Source organism: Lithobates pipiens, unplaced genomic scaffold (genome assembly GCF_037356315.1).
Source record: "Lithobates pipiens isolate NorthernLeopardFrog02 unplaced genomic scaffold, aLitPip1_a1.2 Scaffold_70, whole genome shotgun sequence".
In the NCBI taxonomy this organism is placed as follows: domain Eukaryota; kingdom Metazoa; phylum Chordata; class Amphibia; order Anura; family Ranidae; genus Lithobates; species Lithobates pipiens.
In genome coordinates this window covers 1,344,018-1,367,275 of record NW_027507893.1, presented here as the reverse complement: position 1 = coordinate 1,367,275, position 23,258 = coordinate 1,344,018, and the positions used below count along the sequence as shown (strand labels likewise).

Here is a 23,258-nt window from a genome sequence, read left to right as displayed (position 1 = left end):
AGCCTTCTGGGACCTGTGACATGGAAGTTTTTGGCGAGGAGAACCTCCCCCCAAATAACATGTTCCAAATATAACAGGGGGAGGGGGGGCAAAATGAAGAGTGGAACTTCATTTTTGGGTGAAGTTCTGCTTTAAGGAATCTACCGTATATACTCGAGTATAAGCCGAGATTTTCAGCCCCTTTTTTTTAGGCTGAAAGTGCCCCCTCGGCTTATACTCAAGTCACCGCCGTCTGCCTACCCGATCAGCGTGTCATGCAGACAGACGGCGGCCATTCCACCATTCAAAAGCCGCGCCTCCCTGTCTGTGATAGGCAGAACACTCAATTTCCCAGCAGTCAGTGGTCCGCCTATCACGGACATCCGCTCATCCTCATACTACGGACGAGGATGAGAGGATGTCCGTGATAGGTGGAACACTGACTGCTGGGAAATTGAGTGTTCCGCCTATCACAGACGGAGGCGCGGCTTTTGAACGGTGGAATGGCCACCATCTGTCACAGAAGAGGAGAAGAGGTGCGGCGATCCTGGCATGGCCGCTGTATGTTTTTACATGCAGATCGCTGCAGAAGGACACAGGCTGCAGAAGGACAAAGAGGCACAGGACACAGGTAGGCTGGACACAGGGATGGACACAGGTAGGCTGGACACAGGTAGGCTGGACACAGGTAGGCTGGACACAGGTAGGCTGGACACAGGGATGGACACAGGTAGGCTGGACACAGGGATGGACACAGGTAGGCTGGACACAGGGATGGACACAGGTAGGCTGGACACAGGTAGGCTGGACACAGGGATGGACAGGCATGTCTCACCCTCGGCTTATACACGAGTCAATACGTTTTCCCATTTTTTTTGTGGTAAATTAGGGGCCTCGGCTTATATTCGGATCGACCTATACTCGAGTATATACGGTATACTACCTACATTTCTCTCGTACGACAGGTAAACTGTTCAGTTTTGGTATCATGCTAAGCTTTAGCATTTCATGTTATTTTGGAGGCAGCATAGAAATATAAATATGTGTTATGATTGTTTAGATCATTTAAAGTGTATGTTGCTTTTTCAGTTGTCAAAGAGCTGTATATGACATCCACGCAAATGCTAAGTATAAAAATCTGTTTGTTGTATGTGTGCATTTCACAGATTAAACAAGGATTTTCAAAAACCAAGATTGTTTCTCCTCCACCAAATATATTGTATTGCCACATAAAGATACCTTTTATAATACAAACTTTCAGGAAGTCCCAAGCAACAGTAAAAATAAAATATATATAAATAAAGTAATACATAGATTATTTACTATATGTAATGGCCCCAAAGGCTGGATACAGTACAGATATTCTTCCACTATAGAGCCCGAGAACTCAGCCAACAGTACCTCTCTTCTCCAGTTGCATTGCTTGGCTGGCTCACACAGTGAGGTAATATAGTGTTTTCTGCTGGTCTGCTTGAGAGCCTTAAGGCCATTTCTTCTGTTTCAGAGTTAGAAATTCATATCCTAGCCATATGACCTGGCTCCCACCCAATAAAAAAGAAAACAAAATCTCATCTGTTCAGCCGATTATTATTGCCAAAGACCACATTTCCTGAGACACTACCGGTAGGTATCACTCTTTCGACAGTTGGCAGTTTTCCAGTACTACTATGGGTCTCTTGGTTTTCTGAGGATACAGAAGTTTGGTAAAAATCCATCACCCATGATGGCATTGAAAGGAAGCCCTGTGGATCAACTGTGTAAAATTGCTTTGTTCCTCTTACCCTAGAGGGGGCAACAGAAAGACTGTTTACACTGCTGCATTTTTTCATAGCACCACCGGGTGGTGCTAAGGAGGCAGGGGGTGAAAATAGAGATGTTAATGATAAGCTACTAAGAGTCTCTGAAGGCTCACTTGTTCCTCTTAGACTGCCACCAGCACCTTCTTCATCAGAAGGGTCCATGGAGTCGTGAAGGGTACATCCAGGACTAGTGCTACCACCACTACTATGGCTCCGTCGGTGCCGTTGAACCTTCTGAAGTGCAAAGCTAGGGCGAGTATTCCTCCTCTGCATAATTGAAAGAGAAGATATAGGAAGAGTAGTATGGTGGGTTTTAGGAGCTACACGCAGATCAGGGAGGTCCAAGGTGCACTGGGGAGAGTCACTTAGATTTAAGCTGTCCTCCAGTGTAGTCTGTAAGCTTTCCTCAGAAGTTGAATTTCCACTTTCTATTGATGAATTGCTTTCTGTTGGCTGGGGAAAAAATAAAAGAGATAAAATCATTAATAAACCATAAAGCAGTTTTAAAGCCATCTAGAAAATGCTGATGCTTATGCATCTGGAGTTCTTTCTCAAATTGTGATCCACATGGTTATTGGTCACCATTTACTGGGTTTAATATCTACTTAATAATTAGCGCCTCACAGCCTATCTAGCTGCAAAGAGATGGTTTAAAGTTTAGTCCAAAGAGGGGGAAAGGATTCAGGAATAGATGATATTCTAAAGCTGGCCATACACCATACAATGTTCTTATTCAATTTCCTTTACCTTCAACTGAGAGCCTGCATGATTGCACACAAACAAAAAAAGTGTTTAGATTTGACCTTGTATTATATGGTTTTGGTAAATCTAAAGGAAACCTATAGAAGAAAATTGTATAATTTATAACTGTGTAATGTCTACTATACGGCCTTTAAATATAATGTTGTTGTGGAAGATAGTGGTTATACTGTTCTAACACACATGTGCCTCTGTGCATAGTGACTGCATTTGCTCTTAGTAAGGCAAAAACAAGTGATTTCAGATACATAGCACTGAAAAAGACATATAAATAAACACATTTCAGAACACAATATAATGAGACGTACTAAACTGTATATTGGGATGATGGGATAGTTGGATTGTAGGCTGCAATTCTCAGGACTCTCATTTAGGTGTTAATGTACTTTTTACACACATACAGTATATGGTAGTGACTCTGTTGTTACTCAAAATATTTTATTCTTTCCAGCAGTGCTTTGTTGCAAGAACCATTTGCTAATGTTTAACTGTTCACTTGCTAATTTATATACAGTACATGCAGCTGTACAATCAGTAATTATTTTTCTACATGGGGATTATGGGTGGTAACATCACAAATACACACCCTATGTAATGCATTTAACCTGTTTCTGATAGGTACCATATTTTTCTCCCTGAGACGCACTCCCCCCCCCAAAAAAATGCCGGGAAATGTCTGTGCGTCTTATGGAGCGAATATTGACCAGACCCCCCCTCCCCACCCGACCCGGATGCAAGCCATCTTCCTGGCTCTGTCTTTCCTCTCCTCTCTTACCACCAGGAACGGAGTGTGTTAAGCCCAACTGTGATTGCCGCTGCACAACTGCTTGTATAGACCCAGACACCAGCCACCTGTCTGGCTCTGCTCCTCCGCTCTAGACTGCATAGCACTGTCCCTTCCCCCCTCGGTAACGGAGTGTGCCTTTCCTGGGCTGATCCTGGAGTTTTTGGGTTCTCCAAAAACTCCCCCCTTATTTGACATCTGATAGTTTGACACAGGACCAGGGTCGGTGACCGGCATCCATCGCCCCTTGGACTGCTGAGGATGATTTCCTAGTTGTGATTTACTGGGATTCCCAGGTTTCTCTCCATTTGATCATCTGGATAATGATTGTGAAGGAATGCATTTGTCATTAAAGCTTGTTACTTTTTAAGTGAATTTTCTAGTTTATTGACAAACTACTGGATCAGCGCTCCTTGTGTTGGTTTTTTCACTGGGTTGGCAGATTCTATGTAAGTTCACCACATTTATTATTCGATAAACTACCTTTTTTACATGGAATTTTTTAGAGGCTGTTATCCATTATGCAATCTGCAAAACTGTCATTTTCCCCATATCTACATTGAGACCATATGGTTCAGAATATTTATTTTCTTGTTTTCCTCCTCTAAAACCTAGGTGCTTCTTATGGTCAGGTGCGTCTTATGGAGTGAAAAATATGGTATATGTTTATAATTAATTTTCTATATGGGAATTATGGGTGGAATATCATGGTTACACATGCCTAGAAATACAACTGACCTGTTCTTGATAAGAACACTGGTATCATTTTTTCTACATGGGGATTATGGGTGGAATATTATGGCTACACATTCCAATGAACATATTTGACCAATTTCTTCTCAGATCACGCCCCAGTATCAATAAAATTAAAGATAGAGGGGGAACTAAATGGGACCAATATGTGGAGACTGAACGAAGAACTGATGTAGGACACAGAGGCTGTGGATAGGATAAAAAGAGAGCTAGAATGGTACTTTACAACAAACAGCCCTGGCACTACCTCAGAAGCCACTGTATGGGAGGCCCATGAGGCTTAAGCTGAAAAGTGAAGTTACACAAGGAAATTTATGTCCTTGAACAGAGCCATAAATTACAGATGACAAGGGTGTAGAACTGAAAATGATTACAAAGAGAGAGGAATTTAAAGACCTTAATGAACAGGAAAACAGAGCCCTTTTTTTACTGGCTTAAGAAAGAGAGGTGCCAATGGGGAGATATGTCGAGAAAATACTTATCTAAAATGCAAAAAAGAAAATTAGGGCTAATTTTATTGAAAGTATACATTCAGGTAAGGGGGAAAAGGTTTACTCAATCCCAGATATTGCTCGGGCTTCTCAAGAATAATATGGGAAATTATACTAGATAAATCAAAAACACCCCCCAGACAAAGTAAAAAAGAGATTAGATAATACCAGAGTTTTCCTAAATGAAAGTGGCCTAAAAGGAATAATCCCAGATAAACTCGGCACCCTGAAGGACCCCATAATGGAAGCGGAAATATTTAAAGTTCTAAAAGAGTCAGCGACTGGGAAAAGCCCAGGTCCCGACAGGCTGACAACCGCATATTATAAAACATTCAGTGACATTTTGGTGCCCAAAATGTGCTCCTATATGAACGGGATAGGCACGGACTGATGACCAGAGGCGTTAGAGGCAGTGATTACTATTATCCCCAAGGAAGGACAGGATCCTACCTTATGTTCTAGTTACCGGCTCATCTCCCTACTGAACGCTGACGTGAAGTTGTTTGCAAAGATATTAGCCAGTAGAATGAAGACCGTAATGAACAACCTGGGTCATACAGATCAATTCGCAGGCAGGGAGGGAGAGTAGGGACAACAGTATCAGAACCCTTCTGGTCACACAAATGTTGAAAGAGAGTAAATCCCCAGGGCTACTACTGTCTATAGACGCCCAAAAAGCCTTTGACAGAGTAGACTGGGGATTTATGCAAAATATTTTGGAGGCATTTGGAGTAGGCCCTAAGATGACAAGGTGGATAAACGCCTTATATAAACAGCCTACAGTGAAGGTCCAAAAAAATGGGACATTATCTGGGTCGTTCGAAATGTTTAACAGGACTCGGCAGGGTTGCGCCCTGTCCCCTATAGGTTGGGTTCACACTGCAGCGGTTACGAGAACCGGATGTGATTCGCACCGCACTGCAGTGCAAATCACATCTGATCTCTGTGCGATGCGAGTTCAGCCATGGCTGAATTCGCATGGCACACGGCCCAAACTCGCACAGGACCCTTTTTTTGGTCCGCAGCAGAATCGGATCGCATGGGTGTTCACACCATGCGATTCGATTCCTGTCCGAGTTTGCAGATCGCACTGCAATATGCGAACTGATCTGGGGGTGTCATTAACATTTCACTGACACTCCCAGCAGTTCGCATAGGGCAGTGTGAACTGCTGTCGGGAGGTATGCGATGCGGGAACCCGCTACAGATTCGCGGCGTTCCCGCATCGCTGCAATGTGAACCCAGCCTTAGTGTTTGTTTTATCAATAGAACCATTGATGGCTAGGGTAAGATTAAATCCTGACATTAAGGGGTTACAGATCGATAACAAGGTACATAAAATTGCGGCATATGCCGACGACGTTCTGTTTTATAGTACCAGTCCTAGGACAACACTCCTCAATCTATTGAAAACCCTAAAAATGTACGGCGAAGTTTCAAACTTTAAAATTAATCCTTCAAAATCAGAAATATTAAATATAAGTGTTACACCACAGGAAAAACAAATTTAGAAACACAGAGATAAAGTATTTGGGAGTCAAAATAACACCTACATATGAAACTATGTATTAACTAAACTTTATTCCATTGTTGAATGACATCAAAACCGACTTAAACATCATAGCCTCTAGACAAAGGTCCTGGATTGGTAGGGTAATCTGTTTCAAGATGATAATTCTTCTTAAAATATTATATAAAATGCAAATGATACCAATCTCAATCCCAGATATATATTTTAAAAAACTAAATATGTTATTGCGTAGGTTTATTTGGAGGAACAAAAAGCCACGACTAAGTATGGCAATACTCACAAGAGATAAGACACAAGGGGGCTTGGGGGTACCTGATATTAAAACGTATTATAATTCAATTCTTTTGGCACGAGTGGTAGAGTGAGCAAAAGATAACAAAGAAAAAAGGTGGGTTAAACTGGAAAGCAGGATCAGTAAAGTTTCTTTAGGAAAAGTGATATGGATCCCAGCACATATAAGGGATTTAGACGTACATACGCACATGATTACACGGATAGCTATGGCAATGTGGGATAGGGTAAACAAAAGGGAAAAGTGGGAATATAACTCCCCACTGATACCACTATGCGACACCGGGAAAGAAAGTTTTTTTGGTAGGCGGATTAAAAAAAAGACGCACAATTAAAAGATATTATAAGCAACGGTAAAATATGCACTCTACAGGAACTAACTAATAAAAAAGATGTTTTAGATATAAATTGGTGGAGGTACGCACAGTTGAAACACTTTGCGGAGTCCCTCCCCCAGCCGATCAGGTCGAAAGACAGCTTGCTTCCATTAGAGCGGGCTGTGCTTGGCGACTGACGGTGGGAGAGGTATTTCAAGGATTTATAAAATTTTGAATGGATTAAAAATATTGGAGCCCCCTGTCATTCATTAAAAAATGGGAGGAAGAGATGGGAACAGGAGGCACAGAGGCAGAGGTTTATAAAATACTAAGGGTGACGCACGCAATATCACCGGATTGTAGTTCACTGGAAATGAATTCTAAGTGTTTGGCACGATGGTACATAACCCCCGATAGAATACACCAATTTCAAAGAGAGGCCTCTAATTTATGCTGGAGGGGATGTGCAGAAATCGGAACTATGTTTCATATTTGGTACACGTGTCCTAAAATAAAAATATTTTGGAAAGAGGTAAAACTAACAATTGAAGAAATCACGGGCTTTAAAATACCAGAGGAGCCAAGGGTCTGCTTGCTCCATGGGGTTAGTATGTCTATTAAACAATATAGGAGATTATTGCTACCTCGTCTTCTGAATGCTGCAAAAAGTTTAATCCCTTGCCAGTGGAGAGATCTCAAGAGCCCCTCTTTGAAGAGCTGGTTATATAATATTAATAAAATTTATAACTTGGAGCTCTTAAAGTTTAGCGCTGAAACGGGAGAAGTAGGGTTTGTACAGAGATGGAAAGACTGGGTAAAATATAAGCAATCACAGAGATACGCGGAAAGGATGGCAGAAGGAAGGTAGTACGAGTGAAGGTTTAGTGGACAGGACCAGAGACACTTCGAGATACTTTAGGGTGGGGTGAGGGGGTGGGAATATTGGGGGTGGGGATGTTAATATTTTGTGAACACATGTATAACGCAAACTGTTTGGTACGAAGTCTAAAAGACTCAAAAAATTATTCAAATAAAGAAATAAAATATTATATATATATATATATATATATATATATATATATATATATATATATATATATATATATATATATATACACACACACACATACATGAGTAAAAGATAAATGCTACAATAATGTGGAATCGAGAATGGACAAAGATTAACAGCAGAGTTGATTCAAGTCTCTCCAAAGAGTTCGCTGAAGTGGCAAAAAAAAATAAAACCAATTTCTGATAGCAATATGCATATCATTATTTTTCCACATGGGGATTATGGGTGATATATCATGGCTACACATTCCAAGGAAAACATTTTAACTATATTTGATAAAAGTATATGTATACATGGTAATTATGGATGGAATATCATGGCTAAACAAGCCTAGAAACACAGTTAACCTGTGTCTTGTAAGAACATGCATATAATTATTTTTCTTACATGAGGGGAATATTATGACTACACATTCCAAGGAACATATTTAACCTATTTATGACAGGAATATGCATATCATTATTTTTGGTGGAATATCATGGCTACACATTCCCAGGAGTATAGTTAACTTATTTCTGATAAAAAAAATGTATATTTTTAATTATTATTAATATTATTATTTATAATTTTTATTATTTTTCTACAGGGTTATTATGGGTGGAATATCATGTCCAAACAAACCTATGGATGCATGTAATTTTTTTCCACATGGGGATTATGGGTGGATATCGTGGCTACATATTCCAAGGACCATATATGCGGTACATCAGTAACGAGTGTCAAAACTTGAACAGTAAAACAGAGTGACAACATAAAGGTTTGGTTTAAAGCAAGTGCACATCATATGCCTTGTAGAGAAGGTCTTAGGCGTTGGGTTGCTAGGGGACGAGTATCGGTGCCTTCTCCAATGGGAGATTTAGTCCCAAATAGGGACATTGCTCCTGCGTAGGAAGTGGTTTTAAGCGAGAGTAGGTGGAGAAGAGAGTAGAAAAAGAGTAAGAAAGGAGGGGAAAGACTAGGGGGGGGGGGTAAAAAGAGAAAAAGGTTATACAGGGGGAGGGGAAGGGGGGTCGGCAGACCCCCACGGGTCCAAGGGCCAAAGCCCTGTAGTGGTTTAGGTAATAGTGGTCAATCTTAATATTCTAGTGTAGCAAGGTCTAGGTCAGGAGGTAGGAAATGGTCCACCCACGGCTGCCATATCTTATTATGTTGGGGGAGGCGGTCCAGGGTTTTGGCTTCAATTCTGCAGTGTATCATGGCCTGAGTTATCCTATTCTTGACTGCAGGTAAGGGCAGGGACGGTGTCTTCCAGGCCTGTGCAATCATTTGTTTGGCCGCCGTGGTGAGTTGGAGGAAGAGTCTAAGTTGATTGCAAGTACAGTGTTTGGGTGTCATGTTAAGTATAGCAAGAGTAGGGTCCGGTTTTAGTGAGAACTGTAGCAGAGTCGATGCCATTTGGAACACTGCAACCCAGAAGTGCTGAACTATCGGGCATGTCCACCAGATGTGCAGGTGGGTGCTCGTCTCAGTGCAGCCCCTAAAACAGAGTGCCGAGTAGCCCGGAACATACTTGGCTATTCTAGCTGGGACTAGATACCAACGCATTAGAACCTTGAGGTTAGCCTCGGAGGCTACAACATTTTGTGTGGCGTTTTAAGTATTGGTCCAGACCTCCTTCCAGGCCTCAGTGTCCAAATCCACAGCAAGGTCCGCCGACCATCGTGTAGCATATGTTGGTAGAGAGGGCGGAGGGGATGCAAAGTGGGCATATAATTGTGATATAATACCTGGGGCATGTGGATCTGAATCACATATCCTTTCATAGATTGACATGCGATCCAGGTCAGGATTGGGCTTAGGTAGTGATTGTACAAAGTGTAGAATTTGGAGGTAGCGAAAGCATCCTTGTGTGGGATATGGTATTGAGTATGTAGAACTGGGAAGGACTTTGGCGAACCACCTTTCAGAAGATCAGAGACCTTGTCTACGCCTGCTCGGGACCAGGCTGTAAATAAGCCCGGCTCCGAGAAAGCAGGGGGGAAAAGCGGGTTGCCAAGAAGAGAAAGTAGGGGGGTATGCTCAGATTTAAGTGTGAAAGATTTCTGGGCTAGGTCCCAAATTTTCAGGGAATGAAGTGTGACAGGGTTAGTGAGTGTGCCTCTCAGAGGGGGGGGGGGGGGGCAACCAGAGGAGATTCGAAACAGTAACCGGGTGAGCATCCATATCTTCAAGACTAACCCATAAGGGCACTTCTGATTTTGCGTGATAGAGGGCAATTTGGGCTAACTGAGCCGCTCGGTAATAGTGAGAGAAGTTAGGTATGCCTAAGCCGCCTTGTGTCTTGTGGCGAAAGAGTATACCGTATATACTCGAGTATAGGTCGATCCGAATATAAGCCGAGGCCCCTAATTTACCACAAAAAACTGGGAAAACTTATTGACTTGTGTATAAGCCGAGGGTGAGACATGCAGCAGCTACTGTTACATCCCTGTGTCCCGTCCATCCCTGTGTCCATGCCTGTGTCCCGTCCATGCCTGTGTCCCGTCCATGCCTGTGTCCCGTCCATGCGTCCATGCCTGTGTCCCGTCCATGCGTCCATGCCTGTGTCCCGTCCATGCCTGTGTCCCGTCCATGCCTGTGTCCCGTCCCTCCCTGTGTCCATCGCAGCCTACCTGTCTCTTTACCTTCTGCAGCCTCTGTGTGCCATACCGCGCCGCACCTCTCCTCCTCGTCTGACAGACGGCGGCCATTCCACTGTTCAAAAGCCGCGCCTCTCTGTCTGTGATAGGCGGAACACTCAATTTCCCAGCAGTCAGTGTTCCGCCTATCACGGACATCCTCTCATCCTCGTCCGTAGTATGAGAATGAGCGGATGTCCGTGATAGGCGGAACACTGACTGCTGGGAAATTGAGTGTTCCGCCTATCACAGACAGGGAGGCGCGGCTTTTGAATAGTGGAATGGTCGCCGATCTGCGTGACTCGAGTATAAGCCGAGGGGGGCACTTTCAGCCTAAAAAAAGGGGCTGAAAATCTCGGCTTATACTCGAGTATATACGGTAGTTTTAGAAATTCTGGTCGAACTTTTTACTGAAGTTCGGCTGAACCCTTCGAACCCGAACATCCAGGTGTCCGCTCAACTCTAGTTACAACAATTAGAACTAGCAAAATATGATATATTAGATCAGTTATATATATTATTTCCCATGGAATTTCTTAAGAATTGATTCAGTGTTCCTGAACATATTCTTAAGAATTGTTGCACTCGTTTTAGAAAAAATAGAACAACTTATGATTTCTGCGAACCACTAATGATGGGACAAATTCTTTTTAGAACAATATATAGCCCACTACATTTCCCCAAGGGGCTTAAGGATATTAAAGACATGCTCATTTCTGACATCCGAATTGACCAATGAATGGTCACAGATTTCCGAATTCTGTACTCAGAAATGGATGCGTGTCATTATCCAACAGATAGAACTGAAATACTTAGAGCTAATTGAACAATTGAAATCTAACATAACCCATCTAAGCGCCTTATCGTCTAAGTTACCCCTGTCATGTCTCAATACTCTTAAATATCACACCAAAAAAAAAAAAAGAAAGAACATACCCTGATTCAAATGAAATTAGGGACAATGAGGAGTGTATCATGAACTAGAAGTGACCAGAACTACCGTATATACTCGAGTATAGGCCGACCCGAATATAAGCCGAGGCCCCCAATTTACCCCCAAAAAAACTGGCAAACTTATTGACTCGTGTATAAGCCGAGGGTGAGACATGCCTGTCCATCCCTGTGTGTGTGTCCGTCCATCCCTGTGTGTCCGTCCATCCCTGTGTGTCCGTCCATCTCTGTGTGTCCGTCCATCCATCCCTGTGTGTGTGTGTGTCCATCCATCCATCCATCCCTGTGTGTGTGTGTGTCCATCCATCCATCCATCCCTGTGTGTGTGTGTGTCCATCCATCCATCCATCCCTGTGTGTGTGTGTCTCCATCCATCCATCCATCCCTGTGTGTGTGTGTCTCCATCCATCCATCCCTGTGTGTGTGTGTCTCCATCCATCCATCCATCCCTGTGTGTGTGTGTATCCATCCATCCCTGTGTGTGTGTGTCTCCATCCATCCATCCCTGTGTGTGTGTGTCCGTGTGTGTGTGTGTGTGTGTGTGTGTGTGTGTGTGTGTGTGTGTGTGTGTCCAGCCTACCTGTGTCCCGAGCCTTTGTCCCGAGCCTCCGTCCCGTGCCTTGCCTCCTTGCCTCCGTCCCGTGCCGTGCCTTGCCTCCGTCCCGTGTCGTGCCTTGCCTCCGTCCCGTCCCGTGCCGTGCCTTGCCTCCGTCCCGTGCCTTGCCAGGATCGCCGCTCTTCGTCGGCGCCTCGGCGGCCATTGTAAAATTCAAAAGCCGCGCCTCCGCCTTCGCCTGTGATAGGCGGAACACTGAATTTCCCAGCAGCCTGTGTTCCGCCTATCACGGACATCGTCTCATCCTCGTCCGTAGTACGAGGATGAGACGATGTCCGTGATAGGCGGAACACAGGCTGCTGGGAAATTCAGTGTTCCGCCTATCACAGGCGAAGGCGGAGCCGGAGGCGCGGCTTTTGAATTATAGAATGGCCGCTGTCTGTCTGCTCGACACGCTGATCGAGCAGGCAGACAGCGATGACTCGAGTATAAGCCGAGGGGGGCACTTTCAGCCTCAAAAAAGAGGCTGAAAATCTCGGCTTATACTCGAGTATATACGGTATGTGACTGCGACAGAGTGAACTAGACGTAAATAGGTGAAAGTAAGTTTATTAGAGTAAATGCATATAAATGTGAACACACCACCAATACAAACTGAGTGAACAAACCAAACAACCAAACAGTGAAGATAAACAAACAAACCAGCATATGTATCAAAAGGGAGTACCAGAATCGTAGTCAAGCCAGGCCAGGGTCAAAAATAGGAGGTCAGAAGATGGGGGACAAGGAGAAAGGAATCAGGTTGCAACAGGTTCAGGAGGATGCAGGAAACAAGGATCAGGATCGGTATCAGGTCAGGGCACAAGGACAATACCAGGGCAAGGTGTGTGTGTGCGCACTTGCCGGGTATTTATACAATGGCTGCTATCAGTCATGTGATGCCTGACTGCAGAAGGTAATACCTGCTCCACACTGTCAGGATCCCTCCGCTGGTGGACGCCAGTACTGCGGACCATAGATGACACAATTCCAGCAGGGAAAAGCTCTTCTGACAGCTCCAACTTGCCAGGAGACACCTGCTGGAGGATCTCAGTACTGCACGCCAAATGATCGATATTACCAGTGGAGGCAACCTTTCCTGACAGTACCCCCCATCGAAGGAGCGACCTCCGGATGCTCCAACTAGTGGTTGCTGGGGAAAGTCCATTACGTCAAGCTGGGCCATGAGCAAAGTCACATCAGGTTGGGTAATAAGTACGTCAAGCTGGATAGCAGGCACAGGAACCTCAGGCTGAGTAGCAGGCACATCGAACTGAGCAACAGGCACATTAAGCTGGGCAGCCAGCATGGGCACATCAAGCTGGGAAGCAGGTATGGGCACATCAGGTTGGGAAGTGGGCACTTCAAGCTGGGCAGCGGACAGGAACACCTCAGGCTGGACAGCAGACAGAAGCACATTGGATCGGGAATCTGGCACATCGGACTGGAAGGCAGGCAGCGGCACGTCAGGCTGGAAGGCAGGCAGCGGCACGTCAGGCTGGAAGGCAGGCAGCGGCACGTCAGGCTGGAAGGCAGGCAGCGGCACGTCAGGCACATCAGACTGGAAGGCATCGGACTGGAAGGCCGGGGCATCAGGCTGGAAGGCATCAGGCTGGAAGGCCAGGACATCAGACTGTAAAGGCATCAGGCTGGAAGGCCGGGACATCAGACTGGAAGGCATCAGGCTGGAAGGCATCAGACTGGAAGCCCGGGACATCAGACTGGAAGGCATCAGACTGGAGGGCGGGACATCAGACTGGAAGGCATCAGACTGGAAGACCGGGACATCAGACTGGAAGGCATCAGACTGGAAGGCATCAGGCTGGAAGGCTGGGACATCAGGCTGGAAGGCATCAGGCTGGAAGGCCGGGACATCAGACTGGAAGGCATCAGGCTGGAAGGCATCAGACTGGAAGGCATCAGGCTGGAAGGCCGGGACATCAGGCTGGAAGGCATCAGGCTGGAAGGCCGGGAAATCAGACTGGAAGGCATCAGGCTGGAAGGCCGGGACATCAGACTGGAAGGCATCAGGCTGGAAGGCCGGGACATCAAACTGGAAGGCATCAGGCTGGAAGGCCGGGACATCAGACTGGAAGGCATCAGGCTGGAAGGCCGGGACATCAGACTGGAAGGCATCAGGCTGGAAGGCCGGGACATCAGACTGGAAGGCATCAGGCTGGAACTCTGGCTCTGGCACTCCAGGCTGGGAAAGATTGGTGGGTGTGGAGGCAGGTTGGGTTAATGGTAAGATCATTTTGTTTGGGAAAAACTTTCGTTTTTTCTTTGGCTTAGCCACTGAAGCTCTGTAGGTGACTACAGGACTGTAGGTAAGGGGTGCAGCAGACTGGAAATGATGATTGTGATATGGCAGAGAAGAGGTACCAGTAGCTGGGGGAAGATCTTGTGGGTTTGTAGGCAGCGGAGAGGAGGCAGGTGGGTTGAATGCAGAATAAGTACAGAGAGCAGAGACCGGATATGAGTATTTGGTTTGGAGCAGCGTGTACTGGGCTGCAACTGAGGTTGACATGGCTGATGGGGAAACATACATTTGGGTAGGCTCATATCTGATGGCAGAGGTGGTTTGCTTGGCTGGGGCTGATTGCACCATGTCAGACCATGCTGAAAGTATAGGTTGTACAAACTGTAGTTTTAAGCCTCCCTGTCCAACAAAAGACTGAGCAGACACAATGCACTCAGCAATCACAAAAATCAGCAGAATCATCGTCAAAAAGCCATACTAAAGATACAACCTGATTTATATTAAAAGGAGGAGTGAAATCATCATGGCCAACTGGGATACAGGGCAGGGCCAGCTCAGTACAGATCTTGATCAAAGGCTGCACTTCCCCAAACAATATATAACCCTGATCGACCAGGGAGTGAGCCAAACAGATAGCTGCAAACAACTGGTCACTAGACCATCCTTTCAAAGTCTGGCGGCAATAATCACTACTCTCAGATGCCAGCAGAGAAAAATAAATAACCTCATCAGCGTTCATGTTTGCAACCAAACTGAAGCAAAATGGTTCCTCCGTGCAGCCACTTCTGGTCAGGAATGGCCCTGGTATTCTATCATGAACTAGAAGTAACCAGAACTATGTGACTGCGACAGAGGGAACCAGACGTAAATAGGTGAAAGTAAGTTTATTAGAGTAAATGCATATAAATGTGAACACACCACCAATACAAACTGAGTGAACAAACCAAACAACCAAATAGTGAAGATAAACAAACAAAACAGCATATGTAGCAAAAGGGAGTACCAGAATCGTAGTCAAGCCAGGCCAGGGTCATAAATAGGAGGTCAGAAGATGGGGGGACAAGGAGAAAGGGATCAGGTTGCAACAGGTTCAGGAGGCAGGATCGGTATCAGGGCACAAGGACAATACCAGGGCAAGGTGTGTGTGCACTTGCCGGGTATTTATACAATGGCTGCTATCAGTCATGTGACGCCTGACTGCAGAAGGTAATACCTGCTCCACACTGCCAGGATCCCTCCGCTGGTGGACGCCAGTACTGCGGACCAGAGATGACAATTCCAGCAAGGAAAAGCTCTTCTGACAGCTCCAAACTGCCAGGAGACACCTGCTGGTGGATCTCAGTACTGCACGCCAAATGATCGATATTACCAGTGGAGGGAACCTTTCCTAAAAAGTGAGATTTAGATGATTTCAATTTAGGTAGGGTCTTCAATTGGAAAAAGAAATTCCATATACCCAAGAGTCATACCACCTCTCACTCTCTCCCATGCCACTGATGCAATGTAAGGTCCGGCCTCTGGCCCTCATACCAGGACCTTCTCTTAGACCTTTGCTTCCAACTTATCCAGTAGCTGTAGCGAACAGAATTTGTGGTGGTATGTCCCACGCCAGTCCATCAAGGACACGCCATCTTACCCTTAAACCTCAATGTGATCCGACCAGTAGGGTCAGAAAGATTGTAATTAAAAATATAAGTAACAAAAATAAGACCAACAATGATCACATAATTACTGGTTTGCATGTTTAGTCTGACCAACCAGCCAGCCTAACACCCAATAGTACAGATGCATCTCCTGTATCTTCTGTTCCTGTATCTTCTTCCCCTTCAACTCTCACTCATAGTGGAGACAACACCATCAGTCCAAGTAATCTCATATCTCCAACAGTCCGGTTCATTTCTAGGAATGACATTGGCTCTCAGGACCCTATCATACACAGTTTGGACCCTACACCACAACTAGAACAGGTCTTGGTTATGTCAATTCTGATTCTCATGATTTCCAGGATTTTTTTAGTGCTTTCCCCCTTGCTAACCAACAGTCTGACCTCAGGAAAAAGAAAATTAGAAGACGAGGAAAGCGAGGGGGAAAACAACGAAACAAGTCACAGGGCCAAATCCCTTAAACAGTATACATTTTTTATTTATCTTACCATACCCTGAATGCCGCAGAAGTTTCCATCTTGCAACAAGCATTAAATGCAAAATCAGTCAGCGCAAAACAAAAACCTTCTGTTTAAAGTATAAGTAATGGAGCAGCTGAACACTAAAGGTAAATATAACAAAAACCTCAAAGAAACATCATAAACAGAGCAGTGCAGCGCTGAAACAAACCCCCCTATTAGTACTATATAAAGTCTCTCGAGATAAACAACAACATAAAAAGGAAAATGATACAAAGTGAATGAACAGTCTATGATGGTACTGATCGACAATCCTTCATTCTTCTCAGTGGATAGAATGCATACTGATATCCTTAATCACCAGAAAATAGGTGCTCCCACCACCAGACAGCCAAGCCGCTCACCTTAAAGAATTGACCCCTGACTGAACAGATAGGGCAAATGGAGCATTCACCACTGCCAGTGATCATATACCAGGATTCAGGTGGACCAAAAAAGGTGTAACTCAGCTCTAAGGATGAGCTGAACACCCCCCTGTTCGGTTCGCACCAGAACCTGCGAACAGACCTAAACTTTTTGTGAACTTTAGAACCCTATTAAAGTCTATGGGACTCAAAACTTCACAATCTAAAGTGCTAATTTTAAAGGTTAATATGCAAGTTACTGTCCTAAAAAGTGTTTGGGGACCTGGGTCAATGCAAAAAAAAGTTTTAAAAACGGACGTTTTTTCAGGAGCAGTGATTTTAATAATGATTCAAGTGAAACAATAAAAGTGTAATATTCCTTTAAATTTCATACCTGGGGGGTGTCTATAGTATGCCTGTGAAGGGGCGCATGTTTCCCATGCTTAGAACTGTCCCTGCACAAAGTGTCATTTCGCAAGGAAAAAAAGTATTTTAAAATCACTTTCCATTGTCGGCTCCCATAATACAGAGAACACTCAATGAGTGTTCTCTGTATTAGCCGACAATTCATTCATTGAAAAAAAAAGAAAGTGTGGGGGGTTCCCCTAAATTCAATTACCAGGCCCTTCAATTTTCAATTTTTTTACACTTTCTTTGTGAAATGGTAGGGGTACTTTTGTACCCTCTTGCCATTTCAAACGGGGGGGGGGCGGGATCTGGGGGTCCCCTTGTTAAAGGGGGCTTCCAGATTCTGATAAGCCCCCCACAACCACCGGCCAGGGTTGTGGGGATGAGGCCCTTGTCCACATCAACATGGGGACATGGTGCTTTGAGGGGTCACAGACCCCCAAAGCATCCTCCCAATGTTGAGGGCATGTGGCCTAGTACGGTTCAGGAGGGGGGGCGCTCTCTCGTCCCCCCTCTTTTCCTGCGGCCTGCCAGGTTGCGTGCTCGGATAAAGGGTCTGGTATAGTTTTTTAAGGGGACCCCCACGTCAAATTTTTATGCGGGGTTCCCCTTAATATCCATACCAGACCTGAAGGGTCTTTTTTTTCTTCTAAATGTTTTTTTTCTTTGTCTGAATATCTCACTTCCTGTTTCTCCTCAGTAAACTTCTCACCATCATCCGAGCTGGTGGTTAGTCAGCCAGAACAGCTCACTAAACAGCTTACTGAGGAGGAACAGGAAGTGAGAAATTCAGACAAAAAAAAATAAGAAAAAAAAACATTTATAAGGGAAATCGAAGGAAAAGGTAAGTGAACCAACAATGCATTAGCTTATAGGAACCTATTTAGAAAATAAAAAAACGAACCTTTACAACCCCTTTAACTCTGGGAGGACGTCATATGACGTCCTCTCAGAATTCCACTCTCGCACGCCCCCTGGGGCGCGCACTCGAGAGCATTCGTGACCACCGGGTCCACAGGACCCGGCACATCATGGATCGCGGTAAACGGCCGCTCATCGCGGCCGTTTACCATGTGATCGCTCCGTCAAATGACGGAGTGATCACTTGTAAACAAACCAGCGTCGTTATGATGCCGGTTCCTCCCCCTCTCTGTACCAATCGGTACAGCGGAGGGGGAAGAGATCGGTGTCAGCAGCGCTTTGGGCTGCATCTGCAGTGCCCACATCGCTGCTCACCGAAAATTAACCCCTCAATTCCCTGCCAATACTCTGCAATACCCTGCAATACTCTGCAATACCAGCTAATACTCTGCAATGCACTGCAACACTCTGCAACGCCCTGCAACGCTCTGCAACGCCCTGCAACGCTCTGCAATGCCCTGCAACACTCTGCAATGCCCTGCAACACCTGCCAATACCCTGCAACACCCTGCAATGCTCTGCAACACCCGCTAATACCCTGCAACACTCTGCAACGCCCGCCAATACCCTGCAACACTCTGCAACGTCCGCCAATACCCTGCAACACTCTGCAACGCCCTGCAACACTCTGCAATGCCCTGCAACACCCGCCAATACCCTGCAACACCCTGCAATGCTCTGCAACACCCGCCAATACCCTGCAACACTCTGCAATGCTCTGCAACACCCGCCAATACCCTGCACCACTCTGCAATGCTCTGCAACACCCGCCAATACCCTGCAACGCAATACTCTGCAACGCCATACTCTGAGATACCCAGCCATACTCTGAGATACCCAGCCATACTCTGAGATACCCAGCCATAGTCGGTAATTCCCTGCAATACCCAGCCATAGACACCCCCCCCCCCTCCCGCCGCCCTCCGGTGCTTCTACCGACTCGCCAATACGATCAAAGCCAGAATCTTTTTTTTTTCAGGCTTCCCAGCTTAGAGGTGAGATGTGGGGTCTTATTGACCCCATATCTCACTGTAAAGAGGACCTGTCATGCCATATTCCTATTACAAGGGATGTTTACATTCCTTGTAATAGGAATAAAAGTGATCAAAAAAATTATTTTTGGGGAAAAAAATGTCAAACTAAAACAAATAAAGTAAAATGAACAATAAAAAAAAAAAAAAAATTTAAAGCGTCCCTGTCCCCATGTGCTCGCATGCTGAAGCGAACGCATACGTAAGTCCCGCCCACATATGAAAACGGTGTTCAAACCACACATGTGAGGTATCGCTGCGAACGTTAGAGCGAGAGCAATAATTCTAGCCCTAGACCTCCTCTGTAACTCAAAACATATAACCAGTAAAAAAAATTTAAATCGTCTTCTTTGGGGATTTTTAAGTAGCGACGTTTGGCGCCATTCCACGAGCGTGTGCAATTTTGAAGAGTGACATGTTAGGTATCTATTTACTCAGCGTAACTTCATCTTTCACATTATGCAAAAATTGGGCTAACTTTACTGTGGTTTTTTTTTTTAAGCACAAAACTGTTTTTTTTCCAAAGAAAAGCATTCAAAAAACTGCTGCGCAAATACCGTGCAACGACCACCATTGTATTCTCCAGGGTGTTTTCTAAAAAAACATATATAATGTTTTGGGGTTCTATGTAATTTTCTAGCAAATAAATGATGATTTTTACATGTAGGAGAGAAATGTCAGGATTGTCCTGGGTGCTCCAGAACGCCTGATGGCGCTCCCTGCATGTTAGGCCTCTGTATGTGGCCACACTGTGTAAAAGTCTCACACATGTGGTATCGCCGTACTTGGGAGTAATAGCATAATGTGTTTTGGGGTGTAATTTGTGGTATACATATGCTGTGTGTGAGAAATAAACTGATAATATGACAATTTTGTGAAGAAAAAAAAAAAAAAGTAAAAAAAATCTTGATTTTGCAAAGAATTGTGGGAAAAAATTACAACTTCAAAAAACTCATCATGCCTCTTACTAAATACCTTAGAATGTCTTCTTTCCAAAAAGGGGTCATTTGGGGGGTATTTGTACTTTTCTGGCATGTTAGAGTCTCAAGAATTGAAATAGGCCGTCAGTACTTCCGGTGTGATCAATTTTCAGATATTGGCACCATAGCTTGTGGACTCTATAACTTTCACAAAGACCAAATAATATCCACCAATTTGTACTTATTTTTACCAAAGATATGCAGTAGTATAAATTTAGGCCAAAATTTATGAAGAAAACATTACTAATCTGCTAAATTTTCTAACAGAAACAAAGAAAAATTCTTTTTTTTACAGAATTTTCTGTATTTTTTCTTTTATAGCACAAAAAATAAAAAACCCAGCGGTGATTAAATACCACCAAAAGAAAGCTCCATTTGTGTGAAAAAAAAGGACAAAAATTTCATATAGGTCCAGTGTTGCATGACTGAGTAATTGTCATTCAAAATGTGAGAGCACCGAAAGCTGAAAATTGGTCTGGTTATTAAGGGTGTTTAAGTGTCCAGTGGTCAAGTGGTTAAACAAAGCAGTAAGGTGGTTGCAGTGACATTCCAGGGTCATCTCGCACGCATATCGTCCTAAACGGGACTTCATCAGCGGATAAAGAGGCCCTTGCAACCATTTTCAAAATTATAACCACCCACTAATTATCCCCAGCTGAATGAATCATAATTAAAAGCCTGTAGCCAATGAGGAGACAGATATTCAAAACACTTTCCATCGTCCCCATTAAGTTAAAAATAATCAACATAATCATTCACACGATTTAAAACATATAAATCACACTTACTAATATCAAAAGTCATCAATTCAGCTTAGAATTCATCTTGCTCAAAGGTAATGTTGTAATGTTATACTCGCCAGTGTCAGCACATGTAGGATAGCCAAACAAACAAACTCAAGCCACATGTTCCGGTCACATGATCGGAATACAGTCACATGAGTAAGGCAGAGCCAATCACAAGAGAGAAGGAAGGAAACTCAAGTCACATGTTCTGCTCACATGATCGGAATACAGTCACATGAGTAAGGCAGAGCCAATCGCAAGTCGCAAGAGAGAAGGACTAAGTGTGTCACTTCCGCCCTCGCTGTACCCACGGCAACGCGGTAAACACAGCACGGCCGAGCATAGCAATGGGTGGGCCTTTATAGCCACATGATAATCAAGTCATGTGACCGGGCCGTCACGTAACCGGAAGTATCACATCCTTACTTCCGCCCCCACCGTGCTACCGACATCTCCATCCGTACAGCACAATGAGCGCAGACAGGGGCGGACCCATGGCCACGTGACACAGCTCAATATCTTGTCTAGAGAGACACCTCACTTCCACCCACATTGTTGGCATGATCACTACCCTGACATAACAGTAAAAGATATAATCCCTACCTTCCTTGTATTGCCCACATCGCAGAGGGAACCTAAACATTACTACAGATAAAGGGCAGGGCATACACTGTCATCACCCTAAGCGATAATCATTCTCCACTGCAGCAAAAGGTGCCAACACATTGTGCTATACAGCGCCATCTAGCGGGAGAAAATGAGATTACAATATAGAATCCAAAAGGGGATTATAATACAATCCATCAACATTACCAGGGATCACTCCTAAAGTGAAATGTTCTCGTAAAATTGGTGTGTGAAGTAGTCTCCGGTGAATAAGAGTCGGAAACCAACTCAAGAAGCCGGACCAGGTCACATTAATTTAAAATAATAATATATTAAAATATAATTTTAACATTTAGAAGACCCAAATATTTAATTCAAAACCTGGTGTCACTGCAACCACCCTTTACAATACTAATAAAATTAAATATATACTAGCATATATTAGCAATCAAAAGTAAAATATTAACGGCCAGAAATAAAACAATTTAAATCAAATTCGACGTCGAGTCCCGTAGGGACACCCACCTGGGTCTCATACACCCAGAAGGATTCCCGGCGGCTCAACTATCGAATAAAGTTGCCCCCCTCTGTTATATTCTTAATATCTAAATTTTAATTGGCTTTATTATAATTTATTCAGAATATAATCTTTCCATACTGTGTGATAGGAAAACTTTGAGTCAATTGATTCTATGTTATGACTTGCATAGTTGGAAAAGTAAACATTTAAAACCTGTCAGGATTTTGATAAATGTTGTTTATGTTAAATTCTGCAGTTCATTATATATATGTTTTTAGAAAGTCATTCCTATGTAATCGAGAAGATATTATGCTTAAGAGTCTGAAATCCTCCCCCCCCCTATTTCCTGCCATTTCATCAGAAGGTAGAATTGTGTTTTAAGTGTTAACACATGGTAGCTTTGCTATAGTAATCACTCATTAGCCCACACTTTTGTAAAGGAGGAGTTATCTTTTGGGCGGGAGATTAGAGTCTGTTGATATAGTCGAAAGAAGGGAGAGCTGGGTCTCTTGAAATTCAGCAGCCTGCAGAAAGAAATCTCATGCACACAGAGCTTTCCAGCATACAAAGGGTTATTCCGCCATTTTCATTTTAGACAATAGAAGTCACATGGCAAAAACCTGAATATCTTTCATAAGACAATTTTAAAGATATTAATGATTATCATTGTACTATTTTTGTAAGTATTCTTTTCTATTTAAATGTGTACAAATAAATACACATTTTTGAATTACGCTGACTCAGAACTAATTAAGGAAATTCGTCTCACAATAATCGGTCTCACCATATATATTTAAGACTTTGAAATATTTTTACATTTTGAGAATCTTTTACATTGGCGAAGTCATCCAGTCAATCATAAGTCGGAAGTTTTTTTTTCAACTTCCATCCTTTGATCAGAGGGGAAATGAAGTGATGAACAGAATTAAACTTCGCAAAGATTGAAAAGAACCTAGAAGAAAATTCGATCGATTGATTGTGAAAGACCGGAGAATATCAGATATACAGAAGTCTTGAAAGACGGTTGACAGCGGGAAAACTGACGAGTTTTATATTTGGTGAGTAGAAAAGTGATATGGAATTTGTAGATGTTTTAGCTGATGAAAGTACATTAGAATTTAAAGGTTTATCGAAACAGGTCTCTGATGCTGTTTTATGGAAATCAATGTATGATCAATGCTTTCAGGCAAATGCTGACATTGAGAAGGATAGATTCTCATTAGTTAAAACAAAGAAAAAAGTACGTAATGTAATGAAGCTTGTTAAGAGTTATAATACTAT

The 23,258-nt window shown here is 43.8% G+C and overlaps 1 protein-coding gene across 1 annotated transcript in view; it reads right to left on the bottom strand.

Moving 5' to 3' along the window:
- Positions 1-1,173: 1,173 nt before the first annotated feature.
- Positions 1,174-23,258, bottom strand: part of LOC143959324 (voltage-dependent T-type calcium channel subunit alpha-1I-like) — a gene marked incomplete at its 5' end in the record, with an annotated part of 1,279,315 nt that continues 1,257,230 nt past the window's right edge. Inside the window, one exon of the mRNA XM_077468009.1 lies at positions 1,174-2,231. Coding sequence (XP_077324135.1) covers positions 1,548-2,231 — 684 coding nt within the window. The remainder of the gene's footprint in view (positions 2,232-23,258) is intronic.